The sequence below is a fragment of the Portunus trituberculatus genome, chromosome 46, assembly GCF_017591435.1.
Source record: "Portunus trituberculatus isolate SZX2019 chromosome 46, ASM1759143v1, whole genome shotgun sequence".
Lineage (NCBI taxonomy): Eukaryota > Metazoa > Arthropoda > Malacostraca > Decapoda > Portunidae > Portunus > Portunus trituberculatus.
Window position 1 is genome coordinate 30,285,235 of NC_059300.1, and position 25,000 is coordinate 30,310,234.

Sequence of the window (25,000 nt, forward strand, 5' to 3'; positions counted from 1 at the left end):
GCTGTGTTAATAATGTAGAAATCTCGTTAATCTGCTAATAGGACCATGAAAACATCTTTAAAAATCTGTATCACTTCAACTATAGCCTTTTAAAAGTAGTATGGATGTTAATAACTAAGAAATCTTAATCCATCACTAGGACCATAAAAAGACACCTTTAATAATTTGTATCACTCCAACTAAAGCCTTTTGGAAGCAGTAGAGGTGTTAATAGCGTAGAAATATCATTAATTTATCACTAGGACCATGAAAATCACCTTTAAAAATTTGTGTAACTTCAACTAAAGACTTTGGAAGCAGTAGAGGTGGTAATAGCTTATAAATAACATTAATTTATCACTAGGACCATGAAAATCACCTTTAAAATTTGTGTCACTTCAACTAAAGCCCTTTGAAAGCAGTACAGGTCAGACGAGGATATTTCAGAATGTCGACCACAACACGAACTTAAAACTCAAACTTAACCCTAACCAAACTGCCAAAAACCTGCCACACCACCATGAAAATGTCCCCAAACCACTGTCCTAATCTCTCCTCTCCTTCCCTCCTCCCTCCTTCGCTCCCCTCCTCTCTCCCTAACTCCCTGCCTCTCTCTTGCTCCCTCCCTGTCTCCTTCCCTCTTTTTCCCCTTCTCACCCTGTCTCCTTCCCTCTCTTTACCCCTTCTCCCCCTGCCTCCTTCCCTGTCTTTCCCCTTTATCTCCCTGTTTCCTTCTCTCTCTCTGTCTTTCCTCCACCCTCCCTGCCTCTCTTTCCCCTCTCTTCCTGTCTCCCTGCTTCTCTTTCGTCCACTCTCCCTGCCTCTCTCTTTCTATTTCCCTTTTCTCCCTGTCTCCTCGCCTTTTTCTTCCTCTCTCTCCTTGTCTCTCTCTTTCCTCCACTCTCTCCCTGTCTCCTTCCCTCTCTATCCTCAACTCTCTTCCTGCCTTCTTCCCTCTCTTTCCTTCACTCTCTCCCTGTCTGTTGTTCCCATCTCTCCCTCCCTACCTCTCCATGTCTCCCTGCCTCTGTTTTCCCCCTCGCCGCCACGATCTACAAGCCGGGACAAAAATTCACGCGGCGGTAATTTTGCAGGCAAGTTTTGGGTCGAGTGGTGACGCTTGGCTGTCCTTCCTTCCAAGGCTGCTTCCCGCGCGCCTCACTGCCTCACTGCAGCTGGAGGGACGCCAAGAGGACAAGCAAAGAGGTGCAAGACGAGGAACAAGCGGTGGAAGAAGAGGAAGAGGAGAAAGAAATTTGTAGTGGTAACGAAGGTAAGAGAAGGAGCGGAAGGAAGAGGAACAAGCATAGGAACGAGGAGGAGGAGGAGGAGGAGGAGGAGGAGGAGGAGGAGGAGGAGGAGGAGGAGGAGTTGGGGGAGGAGGAGGAGGAGGAGAATGACCTGAAGGACAGGAAGAAGCAGGAAGTGCAAGGATTTGTAAGAGAAGGAAGAAGAAGGAGGAGGAGGTGGAGGAGGAGAGGGACAAGGAGGGTGAGGAAGAAGACAAAGAAGGAAATAATAGCAAGATAAATAGGAAAAAAAACGAGGAACACAAAGAAACATATAGGGGAAAAAAATATAGCAAGATAGTAAAGGCGAAGGTTCCTCCCCACCCAGGGATCCCTTCTGCCGCAGAGAGCAAGGAAGAAAAACCACGCAGGAGGGAAAAGCTGCGTGCACATTTTTAGAATAAGAGGAGGAGGAAAAGGAGAGAAAAAAAAAAGAGAATAATAGCGAGGAAGAGGAGGAAAGGAGAGGAGGAGGAGGAGGAGGAAGGTCAGAGAACTTAAAGAAGGAGGCGGAGGAAAAGGAGGAAGAGGGACAAGTGGAAAGGACTTGAAGGAGGAGGAGGAGGAGGAGGAGGAGGAGGAGGAGGAGAGCCGCCCGAGGCATCACCCCCATCACCACACATAAGACCCCCACAATGCACCGCAATATTCCAACGGGGGGAGGGAGGGAGAAGGAGGAGGAAGGAGGAGGGAGGGAGTTGGGACCTGGCCTGAGGTTTTTTATTTTTTTTTTTTTTCTCTTTTTTCTTTCTTTTTCCCCTCCTGCTTTCTTTATACCACCTAATTTTCTTGATCTCCTCCGACGTCTTGCTTCTGGTGGGTTGTCATGACTTCTCCTCCTCCTCCTCCTCCTCCTCCTCCTCCCTCCACCCCTCCCCTCTCCTCCACTCCCCTCCACCCCTCCCTTCCACACGTTTTTCATTTCGCCTTTTCATTTCATCTTTCCTCCTCTCGTTGTCTTTATATTTATCTCGCTGTTGTTGTTGTTGTTGTTGTTGTTGTTGTTGGTGGTGGTGGTGGTGGTGGTTTTTCATGTTTTTTTTTTCTTTCCTTCTTTTTCTTTCCTTATTGTGTTTCACTACTACGATCTCTTCGCTCTTCTTTATTGCCCTCGATATTATTATTTTTTTTCTCCAGCTTCTCTCGCACTTATTTTCTTTTATCATTTCTTCTTTTACTATTATCCCTCCTATCTCTTTGGCAATTACGTTTTTACTCTCTCTCTCTCTCTCTCTCTCTCTCTCTCTCTCTCTCTCTCTCTCTCTCTCTCTCTCGACCTTCACTCCACTGCCTTAATATATCTTGTAGTTATTCTCATCCTCATTTCTCATTCCACTTTCATCAGCCGTTGCCTTTTGTCATTCTTATCGCCTTTACTTCAACTCCTTCGCATTCCAACCAACCTTCTTCCAAACACCATCTCTCTCTCTCTCTCTCTCTCTCTCTCTCTCTCTCTCTCTCTCCTCACAACATGTACTCAAAGATTCAATTAGGCAATCAATCAAGGCGACAACTCCCCAAACAGCGTCTAATCCCATTCAAAAAGAGATCCAATCCTCTATCCAATAAGATCCGATCCTCTTTACCTCGGCTTCCCGTTCCGTGGCCTTTTGTTCCTCGCGCGTTGGTCTCTTAGAAAGGATTAGATCGCTTATACCCGAGCCCTCATTCCACTGATACATGTGCCCCCATTCCAGCCTTTATTGTCCTTATTAATTTATCTCTCTCTCTCTCTCTCTCTCTCTCTCTCTCTCTCTCTCTCTCTGGACCACTTCTCAGCCTCTCACTGCTCTCACAAACACTCCAGAGAGAAGAAGAATGCCGATGTAAAATTAGCGGCCTCTTCACGCCCTTTAATCTCTCTCTCTCTCTCTCTCTCTCTCTCTCTCTCTCTCTCTCTCTCTCTCTCTCTCTCTCTCTGTTTTCTTCTTCTCTCTCTTTCTTGATATCAATTTTAGTTCTCATTGACGTATTCTCTCTCTCTCTCTCTCTCTCTCTCTCTCTCTCTCTCTCTCTCTCTCTCTCTCTCTCTCTCTCTCTCTTTGGTTTCTTTTATTTTTTATTATTCCTGATATCCGATTTTAGACCTCATTGACGTATTCTCTCTCTCTCTCTCTCTCTCTCTCTCTCTCTCTCTCTCTCTCTGCTTATCCAAGTCTCCTTTTTTGGCCACACTCTTACTGCATCTCCTGTCTAACCACCACCACCACCACCACTACATCCTTGCCTTTTCTGTCCTTGCTATCCTACGCCCCTCCTCTGAGACGCTGCGCCCTCCTAATGGTCTGTCTTCAAAGGGCACATAATGACTGGCAGGGTTTCCATGGGTGCTCTCTTCTCTTTCCACTCGTCATGTTGAGTCTTTGTTTGACTGTCGCGAGTTAAAAGGTCAATGCAATGTTCTGTTTTATCTTCTTCATTCCTCTAGTGGTGTTATTTTATTTTATTTATTTTATTTTTTTTTTTCATTTCAGTTTTTTTTTCGTTATATATTACAATGTCTGGTTATTCTTGTACTGATGGAAGGACATGAGTTATTTCTCTGTCTCTCTCTCTCTCTCTCTCTCTCTCTCTCTCTCTCTCTCTCTCTCTCTCTCTCTCTCTTAGTTGTGTCCATTCAAATGAATCTTCCCAGTGGTTTGAATGTGAAAAAGAAATCAATAACCACACAAGTAAAAGGCAGAGGGGCAGATTCTCAAAGGCCACATAAATCACTATTGGATCGGCGTCTTAACCCCTTCGGTACTGGGACACATTTTTACCTTGATATTTACGTACGATTAGACCATTTTACTGACATTAGGAAGGGTCTATGGAGGTCAGAAGATTAATGGCTACAGTCTTCAGTATTTTAATCGCCCACATGAGTTTCTGAAGCTGTATAAAATCACCAAATAGTCACCAGAATGAATATGGAAACGCGTCATGGTACTGAAAGGGTTAAAGGAGTTTTTTTTTTTTTTTTTTTTTCCTTTCTTCGTTCGAGATAGAGATTCTTTGCTAAAACTATTTGTTCCTGGAAACCTCTCTTGGAAACTACATGAAATTCTACTGTAGCCTTGGATTCTGTTGATTTTTGAATGGGAAATAGAAATAATGGAAGTCTTTATTCATCCATTTTCTTCCTATCTTTCTTTTTTTTTCTATTTTTTTTTTCTATTCCTTTGTGTTTTTTTCATCGTCTATCGTTTGAGTATACAAATTATTCTTTCCTTCTTCCTCGCTTTCTCCTCTTCTGTGTTTCTTTATTTTTCTTTACTTTCACTTTTTATTCTCTTTTTCCCTTTCATCCCTCCTCGGTTCCCTCCCTCTCTTTCTCTTTCCTCTATTCTTCATCCTCCTCCTCCTCCTCCTCCTCCTGACATTTTATTTACAGCTTCTTCGCTTCCTTCCTCCTGCGCTTTATATCCTCCTCCCTTCCTATTTCCTCTGCTCCCTGTCTTCTCTCACATTTTATTTCCTCGTCTTTCTTCCTCCGAGTCTCTCTCTCTCTCTCTCTCTCTCTCTCTCTCTCTCTCTCTCTCTCTCTCTCTTCCCTTCCTTCCTTCTTGGTTTCTTGCTCCCGATTATTTCTCTCGTTCCATTCCTCCTCTCTCTTCCTTCTCTCTCTCTTCTTGGCTTCTTCCCAACTCTCATCTCTTCCTTTATCCTCCTCGTTCGTTCTCTTCCTCTCTTCCCCTGCACCAACCTTCCCTTCCTCCTTCGATATGTCATTCCACGTATTCTCTGTCTCTCTCTCTCTCTCTCTCTCTCTCTCTCTCCCGTTATTCTCTCTTTCAGTCCCTCCCTTTCTCGCCCCTTTCTACCTCCTTCCCACGCTTTTCTCACGGGTTTGTGTGTGTGTGTGTGTGTGTGTGTGTGTGTGTGTGTGTGTGTGTGTGTGTGTGTGTGTGTGTGTGTGTGTGTGTGTGTGTGTGTGTGTTCTTCCCAACCCTTTTATCGTAGTAAGAGACACAGGAACATTACTGAACACTCGACGAACAATCTCCATGGCCTTCGAAAACTGAACAGTCATAGTGAGAGAGGAAACTTTCAGAAAACGGGAATAAGGAAGAGAACAGGAGGCGGAGATGGTATAATAGTAGTGCTGGTGGTGGTGGATGAACACAGAAGAGGGGCATGGGGCTTGGGGCGTGGGGTGAGGGGGGGGCGTTCTAGCGGGGCAAAACCATTAATACCAACCCCCAAGAAAGAGGCGCGATTACCCAGCCATTAACCCGATGAAGGAGTGCGCGGCGAGTCCCTGACAGAAAAACACTCACCTTCTCCTTCCCTCCAGCGTGAAACAGACTCGCCTCAACGGTGTGTGTGTGTGTTGTTGTTGTTGTTGTTGTTGTTGTAGTAGTAGTAGTAGTAGTAGTAGTAGTAGTAGTAGTAGTAGTAGTAGTAGTAGTAGTAGTAGTAGTAGTACGTATAAATGGAGGAGGAGGAGGAGGAGGAGGAGGAGGAGGAGGAGGAGGAGGAGGAGGAGGAGGAGGAGGAGAAGGAGAAGAGGAGAAGGAGAAGGAGAAGAGAGAAGAAGAAGAAGAAGGAGAAGGAGAAAAAGGAAAAGGAAAAGGAAAAGGAGGAGAAGGGAAAAAAAAAGAAGACGAGGTGGAGGTGCAGGAGGAAAGATACTATGAAAAACAGGAACAATTAGGAAGAATAAGTAGTAGTAGTAGTAGTAGTAGTAGTAGTAGTAGTAGTAGTAGTAGTAGTAGTAGTAGTAGTAGTAGTAGTAGCATCATAGTCTGCCCTAGATAGTGTGCCTTGAAGACCCTGCAAACACCGTCCCATTACCCTGGTTTTTGTGTCTTTAACAGGAAAAACACCAAGAGTTTACGATGATTACTCTCCTCTACACGTTCACTGAGCAGAGGTGTGTGTGTGTGTGTGTGTGTGTGTGTGTGTGTGTGTGTGTGTGTGTGTGTGTGTGTGTGCTAAGTTAAGATTCTCCTTTCTCTCTCTCTCTCTCTCTCTCTCTCTCTCTCTCTCTCTCGTCTTACGGTATAATTGCTACATTCTTTTTATTTATTTTTTTTTCTTTCTTCTTCTATACGCGACTGTGCTTCCCTTACGACAGACTTTATTTGTGCTCTCTCTCTCTCTCTCTCTCTCTCTCTCTCTCTCTCTCTCTCTCTCTCTCTCTCTCTCTCTCTCTCTCTAATAATTTCTTTCTTCACCGCACAACACACACACACACACACACACACACACACACACACACACACACACACCTGTTCTTCCATTCACCCCACCTCTTTTACCTCCTCCTCCTCCTCCTCCTCCTCCTCCTCCTCCTCCTCCTCCTCCTCCTCCTCCTCCTCCTCCTCCTCCTCCTTCCTCTTCCTCCTCCTCCACCACCCACAGTCCCACATCATACCTGTCACTTAAGCACATCCTAACCTCCTCCTCCTCCTCCTCCTCCTCCTCCTCCTCCTCCCGCAAGCATGAGTCACTCAACCACATCTGTCTTACGCCTCGCAAAACTCTCTCTTGCCTTTGTCATTTAAAAGGAGTAGTAGTAGTAGTAGTAGTAGTAGTAGTAGTAGTAGTAGTAGTAGTAGTAGTAGTAGTAGTAGTAGTAGTAGTAAGCAGAGAACTCTATATGCTATTTTTTCTCCCTCTACTTTCCTCCTCTTCCTCCTATCTTTATTATTTTTTTCCTCCTCCTTTACCCCTCTTGAGTTCTTTCCTTCCTTCCTCCTCTTCCTCTTTCTCCATCTAATCCTTTTCCTCAGCCGCTCCTACTCCCCTACATTTACTTATCCTCCCTTCATCCCCCTTCTTTATCCCTCTTCCTTCTTCCTCTTCCTCTTTATAATCTCTCTTATCATCATATTCCCCTCCCTTTTGCTTACTCTCCTCCTCCTCCTCCTCCTCCTCCTTCAACAAAGCGGCCTTCGTTCGTCTTCCTTCCTTCCCTCTATCTTCTTCCTCCTCCTCTTCCTTCTCCTTCTCTCCTCCTCCTCCTCCTCCTCCTCCACACAGACAAGCCAAGCGTTAGTGAGTTTCTAGACGTGGCAACACAGGGAAGTGAACGGAAATGAGTCATTGAAACCCGGGCGACGTTGCCATTTTTCACACACACACACACACACACACACACACACACACACACACACACAGCCTTCTCGTCTAGCCTGGCAGAAGAAAAATAAAAAAACACAACACACCGTCTCTCTCTCTCTCTCTCTCTCTCTCTCTCTCTCTCTCTCTCTCTCTCTCTCTTGTAGTTACTTGAGTCACGTTTCCCTGTCTAGGTGGAAGTGATGTGGTTGCAGGAGGAGGAGGAGGAGGAGGAGGAGGAGGAGGAGGAGGAGGAGGAGGAGGAGGAGGAGGAGGAGGAGGAGGAGGGAGTAGAGCTGTGATTTTCTTCCCCCTTCCCCCATTTACCCTCTCCCTCCTTCATCCTCCCCCTCTCCTCCCCTCCCCCCTTAAGTGACGCCTAAAAGTGGGCATGAGGATAAACAGTTTGCAGTGATGGGTGATGGGACGTGACTCTCTCTCTCTCTCTCTCTCTCTCTCTCTCTCTCTCTCTCTCTCTCTCTCATACTAACTCTTTCCATATCTCTTCTAACTTGTAGCAATTTCTCTTCGTCTCTTCTTCTTCTTCTTCTTCTTCTTCTTCTTCTTCTCCTTCTCCTCCTCCTCCTCCTCCTCCTTTTGCCTATACCTTCACCAAACACGAAAAACTTCAACGCCAATCTCTCTCTCTCTCTCTCTCTCTCTCTCTCTCTCTGTAGGCCTATCTATGCACTTTCTTTTATGGGCCTGTCGTTATTAGAGGTCATTTATAATCGTCACAGTGAAGGGGAGGAAGAGGATAAGGCTGCTAACTTCTTCTTCTTCTTCTTCTTCTTCTTCTTCTTCTTCTTCTTCTTCTCCTCCTCCTCCTCCTCCTCCTCGCAGCCTGGAGACACGTTTGGGGAAGATAGTGACAGGGACGTTAATTATTCGAGCAGGAAAACCATGAAGCGAAGAGATAACAGAGAGAGAGAGAGAGAGAGAGAGAGAGAGAGAGAGAGAGAGAGAGAGAGAGAGAGAGAGAGAGAGAGAGAGAGAGAGAGAGAGAGAGAGAGAGACGTGGGTGATATAAGGAACGAAAAAAAATAAGAAAATTATATGTGGCAAACAATTCCAGTCACGAAAAATAAAATGGTCTAATCATACACACATCTCAAGGTAAAAATGTGTCTTAGTACTGAAGGGGTTAAAATAGTGAAGACAGTGGCCATTAATCTTCTGACCTCTATAAAACCCTTCCTAATGTCAATAAAATGGTCTAATGGTACACGAATCTCAAGGTAAAAATGTGTCCCAGTGCTGGAGGGAATTAAAAGCACTGATGAGGTGAAAAGCGTGTGTAAAGATAAGAAAGAGTGACGAGAACTGGGAAATTTAAAAGAGGAAAGAAAAATGCATATTGGAAACTGAAGAAGGCTGATATGGGAAACAAGTATAGACTGGTGGACGGAAGATTAAAAGGAAAGAACAGGAAAGAATATAGAAATGGAGGAATATGAGAAAGAAAGAAGGAAATAAAAGAAAAGATGAAATATGAGTGGAAAAAAAAAACGAAAATAACTGAAAAGGGAAACAGGAATAATACGAAATAATTGATAAACAGGAATATAGGAAGAAAATTAAAAAAAAATATATATAAACAAAAATGGAAGAATAGGAGAAAGAAAGAAGAAAATAAAAGAAATTAAGAGGAAAATAAGTGAAAAGAGAAACAGGAACAATAGGAAAGGAAATAATAAACAAGAATATAGGAAGAAAATAAAGAAAAATTAAATAATATATGAGAAAGAAAGAAGGAAATAAAAGAAATGATGAAATATGAATAAGAAAAAAATCGTTAATAATTGAAAAGAGAAACAGAACACGAAATGAAAATGAAAGAAGTGAAATAAGGAACAAAAAAAGGAAAAATTAAGAACGAAGAGGACAAATAGAAGAAAATCATAAAAAAATGGAAAATAAGCAACAAATAAAGTGATACGCAAGAAAACAACAAGAAAAGTAAACAAAAACTAATGAAAAAAGTAAACAAACAAAAAGAGAGAGAGAGAGAGAGAGAGAGAGAGAGAGAGAGAGAGAGAGAGAGAGAGAGAGAGAGAGAGAGAGAGAGAGAGAGAGAGAGAGAGAGAGAGGAATAAATCATGCCACACAAGAGGCACAGAAAAGTATTGGAAGAGGAAAGAAAAGTTATCGCCATCTTCTTTTTTCCTTTCTTTTTTCACCACAGCAGGAGACGTGAATCTGTGCCACCACCACCATCACCACCACCACCACCACCACCACCACCACCACCACCACCACCATCACTATCACGACACCAACAATCATTTACACCCGATCCTCAACAAAAATAATAACAACAATAACAACAACAACAATAATAATAATAATAATAATAATAATAATAATAATAATAATAACAGTAATAACAATAATAATAACAATAAACCACACTTTCTTGCTATTCTACCCCACCAGAGAGAGAGAGAGAGAGAGAGAGAGAGAGAGAGAGAGAGAGAGAGAGAGAGAGAGAGAGAGAGAAATAAGAACTAAAAAATAATTAATCAAAAAGTTCAAATTCTTTCAAATCCATCCAGTGACAAATTAATTTCCTCTTTATTCCTCTTCCTCTTATTCCTCCTTCAATCAATTTATCACCCTTTTCCCTCGTTCCCCTCTTTCACCCTCTTCACCTCCCTAAGCACTACTATAAGGGAAGAAGAAAAGAGAGGAGGAAGAGGAGGAAGAGGAGATGATACGGGCAGAGCGGGAAGACTGATGGAGGAGGACAGGAGAGGACAGGGAGAAGACAGGAGAGTGAGGGATGGTGAGGGATGGTGAGGGAAAGACAAGGCGACGTAGGAATCAAGAGAAATGGACGTGAAAGAGAGAGAGAGAGAGAGAGAGAGAGAGTAACACATATACGTAACACCTTAATTTTATGGCTCTTAGTTGAGTTATCCTCCCTCCCTCTCTCTCTCTCTCTCTCTCTCTCTCTCTCTCTCTCTCTCTCTCTCATCCCATCAACTCTCTCTCTCTCTCTCTCTCTCCCATCCTCCCCGCCTCTCCTCCTTTCCTCTTCCCTCCCTCTCCCTTCCCCTCCCTCTCCCTTCCTTTCCATCTCCCTTCCTCTCCCTCTCCCCTTCCTCTCTCTCTCTCCCCTTCCTGCCAGAGACGTGACAAGGCAGCTGATCAATCCCCAAGAGACACAGACAGCCGCCTGCGCCTCTCTCTCTCTCTCTCTCTCTCTCTCTCTCTCTCTCTCTCTCTCTCTCTCTCTCTCTCTCTCTCTCTCTTGAAACTGGCTAAGGGATTTTTTGTGGTTATTTTATTTATTTACTTACCTATTTATTTATTTATTTTTTAATAAGAATGTGGTTACTTTATTAATTAATTTATTTATTTATCTATTTTTTTAATGGCTTTCGTTGGTGTGTGAAGGTTGGACGGCTATAGTATTAGGATCGTGGCAATACACTTGGAAGCTTCATTTAATTTCCACTCGAGCTTGTTAAAACTGAGATAGGAGGCGAGGGGCGGTGGTGTGAGGAGGAGGGAAGGGGAGGAACGATCTCGAAAGTCATAATAGAGGTGGTTATATTAGTTTGTTGTGGTTTTCATTGGTGGTGGTGTTGGTGGTGGTGGTGGTGGTGGTATGTGTATGTTGTTGATTTATTGAACTATCAGTATATGTATTATATTTAGAGTAGTTAGTTATAGGTTAGGTTAGTTTGTTGTGGTTTTCATTTGTGTATTCTTTGTTGTTGTTGTTGTTGTTGGTGGTGGTGTGTGTGTGTATGTTGTTGAGCTATTGAACTATCACAGTCCGTAGAGGTAGACTTGAAACCTCCACTAACATCCACTTGAGAAGATATTTTAAGCCCTTCAGTACTGGGATGCATTTTTACCGTGAGTTTTGGATATGATCAAATGACTTTATTTATATCAGGGAGGGTCTATGAAGGTCGGAAGATTAATGGCCAGAGTCTTCACTATTTTTAATCCTTACATAAAAATCTGGAGCTGCATAAAAATCGCCAAATGGTAAGCAGAATAAATACCAAAACTTGTCATGGTACTGAAGGGTTAATCAAACTACATAGAAGGAACTTATTGGATTCTCATAGCTATTTTTTGTCTATCATCCTTTTTTTTTTATGTAAGAGAGGGAATATGTAAGAGGGGAATTTATCTATTAATCTAACTAATCGGATTTTCACAGCTAATTTTTCTACCTATTATTCTTTTTTTTTTTTAATGTAAGAGGGGAATTTCTCTATTGATCGAGTCTAATCTTGGTCAAACTATCATCACTTAACCCCTTCAGTAGTGGGACGCATTTTCACCATGAATTTTGGGTGTGATTAGACGATTTTATTGACATTAGGACATTAGGGTCTATGGAGGTCAGGAGATTAATAGTAAGTCTTCAATATTTCAACCCTCACATAAATTTTCATAGTAACCTGAATGAATATGGAAACATGTCATGGTACTGAAGGGGTTAATTAAAGTACATAGAAAAAAACTAACTAAATTCTCATAGCTATCATTTCTATCTATTTTTTTTCTTTATGTAAGAGGGAATTATATAAGAGGAATTCATATACTGACACAGTGCAACCCTTGTCAAACTATCACTAGAGTCAAGGAAAACCAACTTAACAACTTTATCTACATCACTGGACCTTCTTCTAATACACCAGTTAGGATGGAATGTCTGAGGAGAACGTTACATTATTCACAGATACGAAAATGTTTGGAAGTGAACGACAAACAAACATCCTATTAAGTTTTGTGGAGAGGATTGTCCATTACTTTCGTTCAGTTTCCCTTCGCTTCGGTCATTGCATGTTTGACAATTGTTAGCCTGACTTCCTGACATGTACGGGACCTCGGCAAGGCAGCTCACGACCTTCACGACGACCCTCACAACGACCCTACAACCTCCCTAGGAAGTCTATGTACTGTAATTTTGCTTCAAAGGTACTAATTTCACGTATCCCAGCCCCATTTCAGCCCCTGCCTTCCCTATAACTCCTCCACCCCTGCAAGCCACAATCACTTCTACAGACACCCCTACCAGCCATGCAGCCACACCAGTATACCTAGCCAATCTTACCCTGCCTTCCCCTGTAACTCCTCCACCCCTGCAAGCCACAATCACTGCTAGACACCCCTACCAGCCAGCCAGATCAGCATACCTTGCCAATCTTACCCTGCCTACTCTGTAATTCCTCCCTCACCACTACTACCCACATTACTGCAAATCCCCTGCCAGCGTTCATAAGTGCCAGACCAGCATACCTTACCCCTTTCCCCTGCCTACCCCTGTAACTCTCTTTTCACCCCTGCAAGACACACTACTGTAAAGCCCCTGCCAGCCTACATTATAACGCCCAGCCAGACAACCAGCATACCTACCCCTGCTTACCCCTGTTACATCTTCACCATTGCAAGCCATAGTACTGTAAACCCCTGCCATTCTACACACCAGCCAGACAGCACACGAGTATACCTTACCATCTTTCCCTGCCTACCCCTGTAACTCCTCCCTCACCCCTGCCACACCAGCATACCTTACCTGTCTTCCTATTCCCTCCTCCCTTTCCTTCTCTTCCATCATCACTACGCTACGCCTTCCAGTCCCTCCCTCTTTCATTCTCTCCTTCATTTTCTTTCGGTTTCTCTCTCTCTCTCTCTCTCTCTTACTTTCTGATTATCTCTCCTTGATCCCTTTAATGTAACTACTGCAGCTGCTGATGATGCTAATGATACTACTACTACTACTACTACTACTACTACTACTACTACTACTACTTCTACAACTATTACTACTACTACTACTACTATTACTACTACTACTCTTAATACTGACGCACCTCCTCTAATACCAACGCCTACATACATCCTCTCTCTCTCTCTCTCTCTCTCTCTCTCTCTCTCTCTCTCTCTCTTCTATTTCAATTCATCACCACCTCCACTACTTCCCGCCACTTCCCTCCCATCTCTTCCACTCCACTCTTACCACTTAATTCTCTCCACTTGGGTCCTTTTGATGGTGTTGTTATGCAGACACACACACACACACACACACACACACACACACACACACACACACACACACACACACGTTTCTTCCTCCCACGCCACACCCAAGCACTTCACGCCCCGCCCACTGCAGCAACCACGCCCGCCTTCGCCTCTCCCCCAACACCAATACCACGCCTTCCTCCTCTCACCCCCTCCCTTCCCATCTCCCCCCCACGGTCCTTTACCTAAGTCAAGTGGCTAAGGCCTTAATCAACTTAATTGGTCTTTACCTGAGACAATTAAACCCATTTACACCTTAGTGGCGGACTTACCTGTGTGTGTGTGTGTGTGTGTGTGTGTGTGTGTGTGTGTGTGTGTGTGTGTGTGTGTGTGTGTGTGTGTGTGTGTGTGTGTGTGTGTGTGTGACCTTTATGGACAAGTCTACAGGTGATAATTAACACGCGAATACACACATACATAAGAACACACTCACTCACTCACTCACACACACACACACACACACACACACACACACACACACACACACACACACACACACACACACACACACACAGCCGCCCACACAAACAGGCGTGAGGTCATCCACACGCAAGGTCCCGCAACATTAGTCGTCGTCCTCCTCCTCCTTCCTCCTCCTCTCTTTAAACATTACTTCCTCTCCACTCTTATCATGTGTCCATCTCCACATTTCCTTCCTCCTACTCCTCCATCCATCTCTCTTTCTCTCTCTCTCCTCTCTTCTTCCCCTCATTTATTACTCTCTCCCTCCTCTCCTGCGTCTATCTCCCCATTCACCTCTTCACCCCTTTTAACTTCCTACCTCCTCCTCCTCCTCCTCCTCCTCCTCCTCCTCCTCCCTCCTCCTCCTCCTCCTCCTCCTCGCAGCCTCCGTTACATCAGCTTAAAAAAAACGATGATGTCACCACCCGAGAGAGAGAGAGAGAGAGAGAGAGAGAAAGGGGGGTGGGGGTGGCGTCACTCTACCTTACCTCTTTCCACCTGGGCCAGAAGGGTTTTGATCCCCGCCTCACCTGTAAACAGACAAACAAACACACGTAAGTAAACAGCAGAGTCAAGGGTTCAAAATATACCGAAGTGTAAACAGGGACAGTGTGTGTGTGTGTGTGTGTGTGTGTGTGTGTGTGTGTGTGTGTGTGTGTGTGTGTGTGTGTGTGTGTGTGTGTGTGTGTGTGTGTGTGTGTCAGGTGCTTGGTGTCTGGTGCTATTTGCGAAATGAACTGATGCTGGTTTGTTTGTGTTTGCTTGTCTGTCTGTATGTCTGTCTGTCTATCTGTTTGTTTACGTGTATGTGTTTATGAATAATATGAATCATGTAACCTTCTGACAATATTCTTAAAAAAACAACAACCTACGCATTTTTTTTTTTTTCCCCTATACATTCTTGAAGCAAAGTCCACAGCTAAAATTACAGAAAGGAAACAACACCTCAGATAATCAAGCTAATCTCTGACCAAACACCAAACACCAAACACCAAACACCAAACACCAAACACCAAACACCAAACACCAGACACCAAACACCAAACACCAGACACCAGACACAACACCACCGCTAACCACGACTGACTAACACAAACAGAGACACACACACATACACGAACACATTCCCAGCAACACTCAAATAAATGACCGCGTTGACTGCAAGGTTAACGCGAAAAATGAAGTCGATAATTAAGTTTTAAATCCTGGAAACACGCTGAAACGATACGTCGAGAGCGCAAGTGTCGCATCAACACCGTGTCACCGAGAGAAGAGTGTGTGGGAGATAGAAAATATGATGCGGAAGTCAGAGTAATAGAGTTGTAAGATGGAAGAGTAATGAGCAGTAGGAGTAAAGAATGACCAATAAGACAGACGTAGCTTTAAGATTAAGACCCGTACGATGAAGCAGCAGTAAGACAGAGCTATAATGAGTACAATGAAGCAATTAAATATCACACCAAGAAAATAACTCATAAGGTAAAACAGCAATAGTCATGTTAAGTAAGAGACAGTCGGAAGATGAAATAGTAAGGACAGATCGAGGATATTCAATGTAGAAGAGAGAGGGACAGTTGAAGAAGACGGGATACTTACTTGTCTGGAAGGTTGTGTCGAGTTGATAAAATGGAGGAATTGAGTTTTTGAGGCACTGAACACTACTAAGAAGCATGAGATAGGAAAAGCAAGTCTCAAGATAGAATAGAAGAGGAAAAAGACAGAAAAAGCACGTCCCAAGATAGAGGAGGCATAAGATAGAAAGTAGAAAAGGCAAATCCCAAAATAGAAGAGAAATAATATAGAAAAGCAAGCCCCAAGATAGAATAGAAGAGGAATAAGACAGGAAAAGCAAACCCAAGGAGAAATAAGATAGAAAAATTAAGTCTCAGAAATAGAAGAGACATAAGACAGAAATAAGCAAGTCCCAAGATAGAAGAGGCATTAAGATACAAAACCCAAACCCAAAATGAAGGAGAAATGACAGAAAAGGCAAGACGCAAGACCGAGAAGTGAGCAAGCATTCATATAAGGGAATGTCTCAAGAGTCGTATAAGAAAGAGAGTAACAAGAACTGTGAGAGCCTTGAAGTGTTCGTCTCGTCTTGATCCCCCGTGGACTCAGGAGGATTAAGGATAAGACGCTCAGATGAGAAAGTGACAACCTCTCCCCTCTCCCCTCTCTGTGTGTGTGTGTGTGTGTGTGTGTGTGTGTGTGTGTGTGTGTGTGTGTGTGTGTGTGTGTGTGTGTGTGTGTGTGTGTTTCTCCTTTAAATTAACCATCAGAACTAATTAATAACCAGCCTTCATTTCCGCCTCGACTCTCATTACAACATACAGTTCTATTAATTTCGCCGGCCATTCTCTGCATGCCCGCCGGAACACGCCCACGCCGCTCACTCATACACGGCGGAATAAACGACACATTTCGCGGGCCACCATCACCACCACCACCACCACCACCACCACCACCAACGCTACCTGGACACAGAACGCGATACAGGAAGGCACCACCATTAACCCTTTCAGTACCAGGACACGTTTTCATATTCACTCTGCTTACTATTTGATGATTTTTATACAGATTCAGAAACTCATATAGGGGGATTCAAATAGTGAAGACTGTGGCCATTAATCTTCTGACCTCCATAGACCCTTCCTAATGTCAATAAAATGGTCTAATCGCACGAAATTTTGAAGGTAAAAATGCGTTCCAGTATTGAAGAGAGAGAGAGAGAGAGAGAGAGAGAGAGAGAGAGAGAGAGAGAGAGAGAGAGAGAGAGAGAGAGAGAGAGAGAGAGGAAGGTGGTGGAGTGCTGGAAACAGGTGGATGCGGTGGTGGAAGATTAAGGAGGCTGTGGCGATGGTGACTGGCTGGAGACGAGTGGGAGACGAGATTGGCTGGTGTGATGATTGAGCGGGTAATGGTAATCGGCTGTCACTACCACCACCACCACCACCACCACCGCCACCGCCACCACCACCACCACCACTACCGCCACTGTGCCATTATCCTCCAAGACGTGGGTGATCATGGGGTTATGGTGAAGGAGATTGACTGAATGGTGGTGGTGGTGGTGATGGAGAAGGGAGAACTGAAGGAGGTTGACTGGATGGTGATGATGGTGATAGTGGTGGTGGTGGTGATGGTGATAGTGATGAAGAAGATAGAATTGAAGGAGGTTGACTGGATGGTGATGGTGATGATGATGGATGATGATGATGGAAAATGGAGAAGTGAAGAAGGTTGGCTGGATGATGATGATGATGATGATGATGATGATGATGGTGAAAGGAGGACTGAGGGGCGTGGCGGTGAGGATGATGACGTAACGGCCACACTGATGATGAACAATGACCAAAAAAAAAAAGTTGATAAAGATGATAAAGAAAAAAAAGAAATATAATGACGATGACGATGCCAAATCTTGTGTTATTTTGGGAAGTGGCATCAGGACCACGTTTTGTCTTGATTCTTTTCTCTCTCTCTCTCTCTCTCTCTCTCTCTCTCTCTCTCTCTCTCTCAAACAAACAAACAAAAACAAGAAACGAAGAAATGACCCTAATGAACGAGAGAAAAAAAATAAAACATCACAAAAAAAAAAACGAAAAAAAAAAAATAAAAAAATAACAAAACACAAATAAAGACAATAAAAAAAAAATAAAGAGAAAAGTGCTTATGACAACAGAGAACACACACACACACACACACACACACACACACACACACACACACACACACACACACACACAAAGATCACTACCCGAATCACACTGGATGAGAGAGAGTGAGTGAGATACGAGAGCAGGGATAGGATTAGATAGACAGAGAGAAGAGGGACGAATGTGGGAAGGGGGTATGGAGGGGAGGACTGTCTTGGGGAGGGTAGACAGTGAATGGGGAAAGGGTGGGGTGACGGGGGTGGGAAGGAGGGTAAGGCTGGGAGGACTGGGCAGACAATAATGGGTGAGGAGTAGGAGGGAATGGGGTTGGTTGGGGATTGGTAGGGGAGGGGGGATGTGATGGGACAAGGGGAAGCAGGAAGGAATGGAGAAGAATCATAGATGGAAGGATTAAGGATCGTGTGCAGGCAGAAGGTCACAGGATTACAGCGAGACACATCTGGTCAGAGTAGGATCTTGCAGGATTTATCTCAAGGAGGGGAGGAAGAGAGAGAGAGAGAGAGAGAGAGAGAGAGAGAGAGAGAGAGAGAGAGAGAGAGAGAGAGAGGTGGGATAGGGACATGATGGGAAGAGACAGGGATGATAAAGAGGAAAAGAGGACAGATGAAGAGACAAAATTAATGGGAACAGAGGAGAGATTCAGAGTAAAAGGGAACACAAGGGAGGGTAAAGGAAGAACAAATAACAGTAGCAGCAGCAGCAGCAGCAGCAGCAGCAGCAGACTTGTTAATTGTTACCAGTGTGTTTGTAATAGAGCTAGGAGGAGGAGGAGGAGGAGGAGGAGGAGGAGGAGGAGGAGGAGGAGGAGGAGGAGGAGGAGGAGGGGCAGAGGTCAGTCCAGAAGGCGCCCAACCCTCTGACCCTCATCGACTTGTGTCCGTGTGGGTGAGAGAGGTCAAGAGGAGGTCATATATGTGTGTGTGTGTGTGTGTGTGTGTGTGTGTGTGTGTGTGTGTGTGTGTGTGTGTGTGTGTGTGTGTGTGTGTGTGTGTGTGTGTGTCATCACACACACACACACACACACACACACACACACACACACACACACACACTAAACGTGATCCGAGTTTCTATATGCAATGGAGCTCTCTCTCTCTCTCTCTCTCTCTCTCTCTCTCTCTCTCTCTCTCTCTCTCTCTCTCTCTCTCTAAGAACAACAGAAAAGAAAGAGGAAACAATTAATTCACATCAGTAAAGGACGGAGGAATAAAAGAAAATTACTTGTTAAATCCTACGGCATTATCTCTCTCTCTCTCTCTCTCTCTCTCTCTCTCTCTCTCTCTCTCTCTCTCAAGTTAACGAAGACATATCCGGTACACTGTCCCTTTTATATGTCTTTCTTCTTCTCTCTATTCCTTTCCTTTCCTCCTCCTCCTCCTCCTCCTCCTCCTCCCTTCCATAAACATTCTGCAGCTTCTCTTCATCACATTATCTAGAGATGTGATGCGGCGCCACACACACACACACACACACACACACACACACACACACACACACACACACACACACACACACACAGTCACTCGTGTTTCTCTTGTTCACGATACTGTTTTCTTTTTAGTCTTCATGTTTACAGTGACACTTTGTACATCTCTCTCTCTCTCTCTCTCTCTCTCTCTCTCTCTCTCTCTCTCTCTCTCTCTCTCTCTCTCTCTCTCTCTAATAATAGGCTTTAATTTACAACAGGTGTGCTGCTGCAATATGAATACATGTCACCTATCTTTTATTTTGTTTATTACATAGAAACAGGTGTGTGTGTGTGTGTGTGTGTGTGTGTGTGTGTGTGTGTGTGTGTGTGTGTGTGTGTGTGTGTGTGTGTGTGTGTGTGTGTGTGTGTGTGTGTGTGCGCAAGGACTAAGGAAGAGATCCGTATGTCTCCTACAATCTGACAGAGAGAGAGAGAGAGAGAGAGAGAGAGAGAGAGAGAGAGAGAGAGAGAGAGAGAGAGAGAGAGAGAGAGAGAGAGAGAGAGAGAGAGAGAGAGAGAGAGAGAGAGAGATAGCGCCTCACAGTTCCCTCTCCTTTACGTAACTCTTTCTGTAAGCGAACGAAATTAATGACACGTTAACTCTCTCTCTCTCTCTCTCTCTCTCTCTCTCTCTCTCTCTCTCTCTCTCTCTCTCTCTCTCTCTCTGCTCTCTCTCATTATATAACTCTTCGTAATTACAAGATAGAAGGAAGATGGATCGCTGGGATGTTGTAAATGAAGAGGAGGAGGAGGAGGAGGAGGAGGAGGAGGAGGAGGAGGAGGAGGAGGAGGAATATAGAAAAGCTAACTGAAAGGAAGGAAATGGAAGATTATAGAGGAGAAAGAACCTCTAAAGTAGTGAACAATGCAAAGAGGAGGAGGAGGAGGAGGAGGAGGAGGAGGAGGAGGAGGAGGAGGAGGAGAGGAGAGAAGAGAGAGAGAGAGAGAGAGAGAGAGAGAGAGAGAGAGAGAGAGAGAGAGAGAGAGAGAGAGAGAGAAAGAGGAGGGAGGGAGGGAGAGAAGAATAGAGAGAGAAGGGGAGGAGAGAGAGAGGGAGAGGAGGGGCGTGGCACTGGCCCAACATTATCTGGCCTCTTGTATTATTAGTGCCAGGAGACCTACCAGCAAGGCACCACCACCACCACCACCACCACCACCACCACCACCACCACACCTGCTGCTAACACCTGCACGCAACTCTCCCCCCTAAACACTCTATTAATAAAGGCCAGTGTGTTTTGCTTGGCCATTAAAATATGTTTCAGTTCTAGTCACATACGCATACTAAAATTATCTTCATTTGAATAGAATGGTGGTATTAATGGCAGTGGTGGCAGTGGTGGTGGTGGTGGTGGTGGTGGTGGTGGTGGTGGTGGTGGTAGTAGTAGTAGTAGTAGTAGTAGTAGTAGTAGTAGTAGTAGTAGTAGTAGTAGTAGTAGTAGTTTGTGGTGAAGAAAAAAAAAAAAAAGCAGCAGCAGCAGCAGCAGCAGTAGTAGTAGTAGTAGTAGTAGTAGTAGTAGTAGTAGTAGTAGTAGTAGTAGTAGTAGTAGTAGTAGTAGTAGTAGTAGTAGCAGCAGCAGCAGCAACAGCCCAAAATAACATCAGGAAGAGAAGAGAAGGGGGGAAAAAAACAAGGAAAAAAGACAAGAAGAAAAGAAAGAAAATCAAAACAAGTAAACAAACCTCAACTTTCCTCACTTACACACAAATAATACGATATATAAAAAAAAAATCTACCTTCTTTATTTCCCTCTTTATCCTTGTCTTCCTTCTCTTCTCCTCTCCTCTCCTTCCCTTATCATGCTCACCTCCCTCATCTCATTCTCCTGCTCAAACCTTCAATTTTCTTCACTAACACATAATTCATACTCAGATATTTATTACTGCTTATCTCCTTCATCCTCGTCTGTCTCTGCCCAACCCCTTAGCGTCCCGTCACTTTCCAGTCACTTCACTCCGTCACACCAGTCTCTTCACACCGTCACACCTCCGTCACACTCCGTCACATCTCCGTCACTTCACCACGGCACATCTCCGTCACTTTACACTGTCACACCACCGTCACTTCACCCCGTCACATTCCCGTCACACCTGTCACTTCATTACTTCTCCGTCATACTAACCATCATACCCAGCCGTCACTTCAGTCACTTCACCCTGTCATATCCCCGTCACATCACAGTCACAAACACTAGACACACCCTGCACCTTCTGGGTCGCCCGCACGTCACTCTCACTCAGGCCTTTAAAACATGACTGAACGTGTGTGTGTGTGTGTGTGTGTGTGTGTGTGTGTGTGTGTGTGTGTGTGTGTGTGTGTGTGTGTGTGTGTGTGTGTGTGTGTGTGTGTGGAAGTCACATTTGTAAACCACGTTATATTCCATTTGGTTATATTTGATGGCCTCACGTCAGTCAAGAGGTGGTGGTGGTGGTGGTGGTGGTGGTGGTGGTGGTGGTGGTGGCATTGGTGGTGGTGGTGGTGGTCTTGACACGAGAGAGAGAGAGAGAGAGAGAGAGAGAGAGAGAGAGAGAGAGAGAGAGAGAGAGATAGAGAGAAGAGAGAGAGAGAGAGAGAGAGAGAGAGAGAGAGAGAGAGAGAGAGAGAGAGAGAGAGAGCGCACAGGCAGGTATATATATACGTAGCGAGGCAGAGAAAACAAGATTACAAAGGGATTACTAAGGATAACCAAAGCAAACCTTTAAACCCCCGCAAGGCTGTTGGGGGAAACTAACAACAACAACAACAACAAACAACAACAACAACAACAACAACAATAACAACAACAATAACAATAACTAATAAAAAGACGAGTTTATTTATTTATTTTTTTTAATTTTCTTTCCAACTTTATTTGTGGACTTCCATCTTGTCAAACCTTCATACTGTGTTCCTTCTTATGTAGAAAAATAAATGTATAAATAAATCTTTACCCTCCCGTCTCTTCTTCCCGTCTACTTCCTATCTCTTCCCCACTTCTTCCCGTCCACTGGTTTATCTTCCTCTCTTCCCCACCTCCCTCCCTCCCTCCCTCCTGTCTCCACCTCCATGTCTTCCCGCTCCTAACTCTACCTCCTCCCGTCTTGTTTCACCTTCTTCCTCTTCCCGTCTCTTCCTGTTTCGCTTCCACTTCATCTTCTCTCCTTTCATCTTCTCCATTTACCTCCAATTTCTTCCCGCTATTTATTTCCTTCACCCATCTCCTATCTTCCCGTTCCATGCCTCCTCTTCACGTCTCTTCCATCAAACATCCTCCTCGTTTTCCTCCTCATCCTCATCCTCATCTTCCGTCTTTTCCATTTTCCCGTCTCCACCTCCTCCTTTCTTCTCCCTCCTCCTCCTCCTCCTCCTCCTCCTCCTCCTCCTCCTCCTCCTCCTCCTCCTCCTCTTCCCGTCTTTTCCAGTTTCTCGTCTCTACCTCCTTTCTTTTCCAGCTTCCTCCACCACCTACTTTCGTGTCTTTCCTCCTCCTCCTCCTCCTCCTGTCTTTTCCAGTTTCCCTTCCTTTCTTCTCCCGCTTCCTCCTCCACCTCCTCCCGTCTCTTCCCGCCTCCGCCTCCTCCCAGCCCAGCCACGCCCCGCTCCAGCAGTCAGCCTCAGTGTGTTTACCAGTCAAACACGAGCGGGGAGAGTGGGAGAGTGAATGCCTGAGGAGAGACGTGCTCAATGCTGCCCTGCTTTGGGAGAGGCGGGAGAGAAAGGGAGAGGCGGGGAGAGGGAGAGGGAGAGAGAGAGAGAGAGAGAGAGAGAGAGAGAGAGAGAGAGAGAGAGAGAGAGAGAGAGAGAGAGAGGAATATAACTTGAGAATAAGTAAGTAAAAAATGAGAAAAAAAGGATGTAAAGATTTTTCCAAGTCTCTCTCTCTCTCTCTCTCTCTCTCTCTCTCTCTCTCTCTCTCTCTCTCTCATCTAATCAAGCACTCATCCAGGTAATCTTATCGACTAGCCCAGCAGAGAGAGAGAGAGAGAGAGAGAGAGAGAGAGAGAGAGAGAGAGAGAGAGAGAGAGAGAGAGAGAGAGAGAGAGAGAGAGAGAGAATGTATACCTGAAGGACACGCTCTTTCAAATGATACCTGAGAGGAAGGACGTGACACAGGTGCGGTGGTGGTGGTGGTGGTGGTGGTGGTAGTAGTAGTAGTAGTAGTAGTAGTAGTAGTAGTAGTAGTAGTAGTAGTAGTAGTAGTAGTAGTAGTAGTAGTAGTAGTAGTTGTTGTTGTTGTTGTTGTTGTTGTTGTTGTTGTTGTTGTTGTTGTTGTAGCAGTAGTAGTAGTAGTAGCAGCAGCAGCAGCAGCAGCAGCAGCAGTAGTAGTAGTAGTAGTAGTAGTAGTAGTAGTAGTAGTAGTAGTAGTAGTAGTAGTAGTTGCTGTTGTTGTTTTTGTTTTTGTTGTTGTAGTTGTAGTTGCTGTTGTTGTTGTTGAAAATAAAACACACACAAACAAAATAACAATACACACAAGACCAAAACAACAAGGTCTCAATAAACAAGCACTAAATGTAAACAAGAGCAAACACAAACAGATAAAAAAAAAACTAAACTATTCTTATTTTCTCGAGCCGGAAGAAGATAAACATTTCTCATTCAAGTTTTTTTTTCATAACTAATACGAGCTGAGGTCAAGGTCTGTGTGTGTGTGTGTGTGTGTGTGTGTGTGTGTGTGTGTGTGTGTGTGTGTGTGTGTGTGTGTGTGTGTGTGTGTGTGTGTGTCTAGACCAGTGGTTCCCAAACTGGGGGCCATGGCCCCCTGGGGGGCCATATAGCAGAATGTAGGGGGCCATAATCTGAGGCTATGCATAAATAAAACCAAAGGAGTTTAGCGGGTAGGTAGCCAGTGGAGGGAACTTACAGGTTCAGTACAGGTTTGTGCAATGCCTTGCTGCCAGACACATGGGTAATACGTCCCTTTTTTTCTTTTTATCTGATTCTGTGTTCTTGACATAAAACAAGACATGGGGATGTATTAGGGAAGCAAGATAATTTTAACTCAACATAATTCTAATCTAAGGCTTCCTAAGCTGTGTATTCTGTATGATAACCTGGTCTTGAATCTTACGTATCAGCAAGGATGTTCATATTATTCAGTTAACCAGACATTCACAGTTACAACATTGATCACCGTGTGTGCCTCCCCATATAATCAGTTTCCTCCCACCTGTGAATACTTCAGTATTATATGAACTTAAGCCAACATCAATACCACTTTAATGGTAAGTAAGCCCTGCATCATGAAGTATATTAAGAAGGTAAATAATATCTGCTGTATTTATGCACATTCTATAACTTTTTTGTAACGTTAAATCTAACTTCCTTTCTACCTCATATTTATCATTTTATTATTCTAATCATGGGTGATGACATATGTTTGCGGTGTTAGAAATAGCAGTTTTTTGTTTGTGCATTGCAGGTACAGTGATGGCTTCTAATAAGAAACGCAACTATGATGACAACTACCTGGATTTTGGATTTACAAGCATCACTGATAAAGGTGTAGTGAAGCCTCAGTGTGTGATTTGTCACAAAATACTCACAGCTGAATCACTAAGGCCCAGTAAGCTTAGATTACATCTGGAAACCAAGCATCCTCAACATGTTGGCAAAGATCGTTCCTTCTTTAGTCGACAAGAATTGAACATGAAGAGACAGCGACTTGATGCCAGTGGTTCCTTTCATCAACAAAATGCTGCCGTAGTGGAGGCATCATTTCTTGTAGCCCTTGAAATAGCAAAGAAAAAGAAGCCTCACACAATTGGGGAGGAATTAATTTTGCCATGTGCCAAAACAATGGTAAAGCTTGTTTTGGGTGAGAAAAGTGCTGAAAAGCTGAATGCTATTTCACTCTCAAATAATACAGTGCAACGCCGAATCTCCCAAATATCTGATGACATCAGAGAGCAGGTGATACAGGAAATCAAAAGAGCTGGATTATTCAGTATTCAACTCGATGAGTCCACTGACGTCCAGTCCTGCTCACAACTCCTGGCTTTTGTAAGGTATGTTCATGATGAGGATCTGAAGGAGGAATTCTTGT

At 44.2% G+C, this 25,000-nt stretch overlaps 1 protein-coding gene across 29 annotated transcripts in view; it reads right to left on the reverse strand.

Annotated features, from left to right (window-relative positions):
• LOC123520154 (ankyrin-2-like) overlaps positions 1 to 25,000 on the reverse strand; it is a 391,211-nt gene that overhangs the window by 325,920 nt on the left and 40,291 nt on the right. The window contains exon 2 of one of the 29 annotated variants that reach the window (XM_045282117.1): positions 14,318 to 14,359. The exons of the other annotated variants lie outside the window; for them this stretch is intronic. Coding sequence (XP_045138052.1) covers positions 14,318 to 14,359 — 42 coding nt within the window. The remainder of the gene's footprint in view (positions 1 to 14,317; positions 14,360 to 25,000) is intronic. 29 annotated transcript variants of the gene reach the window in all.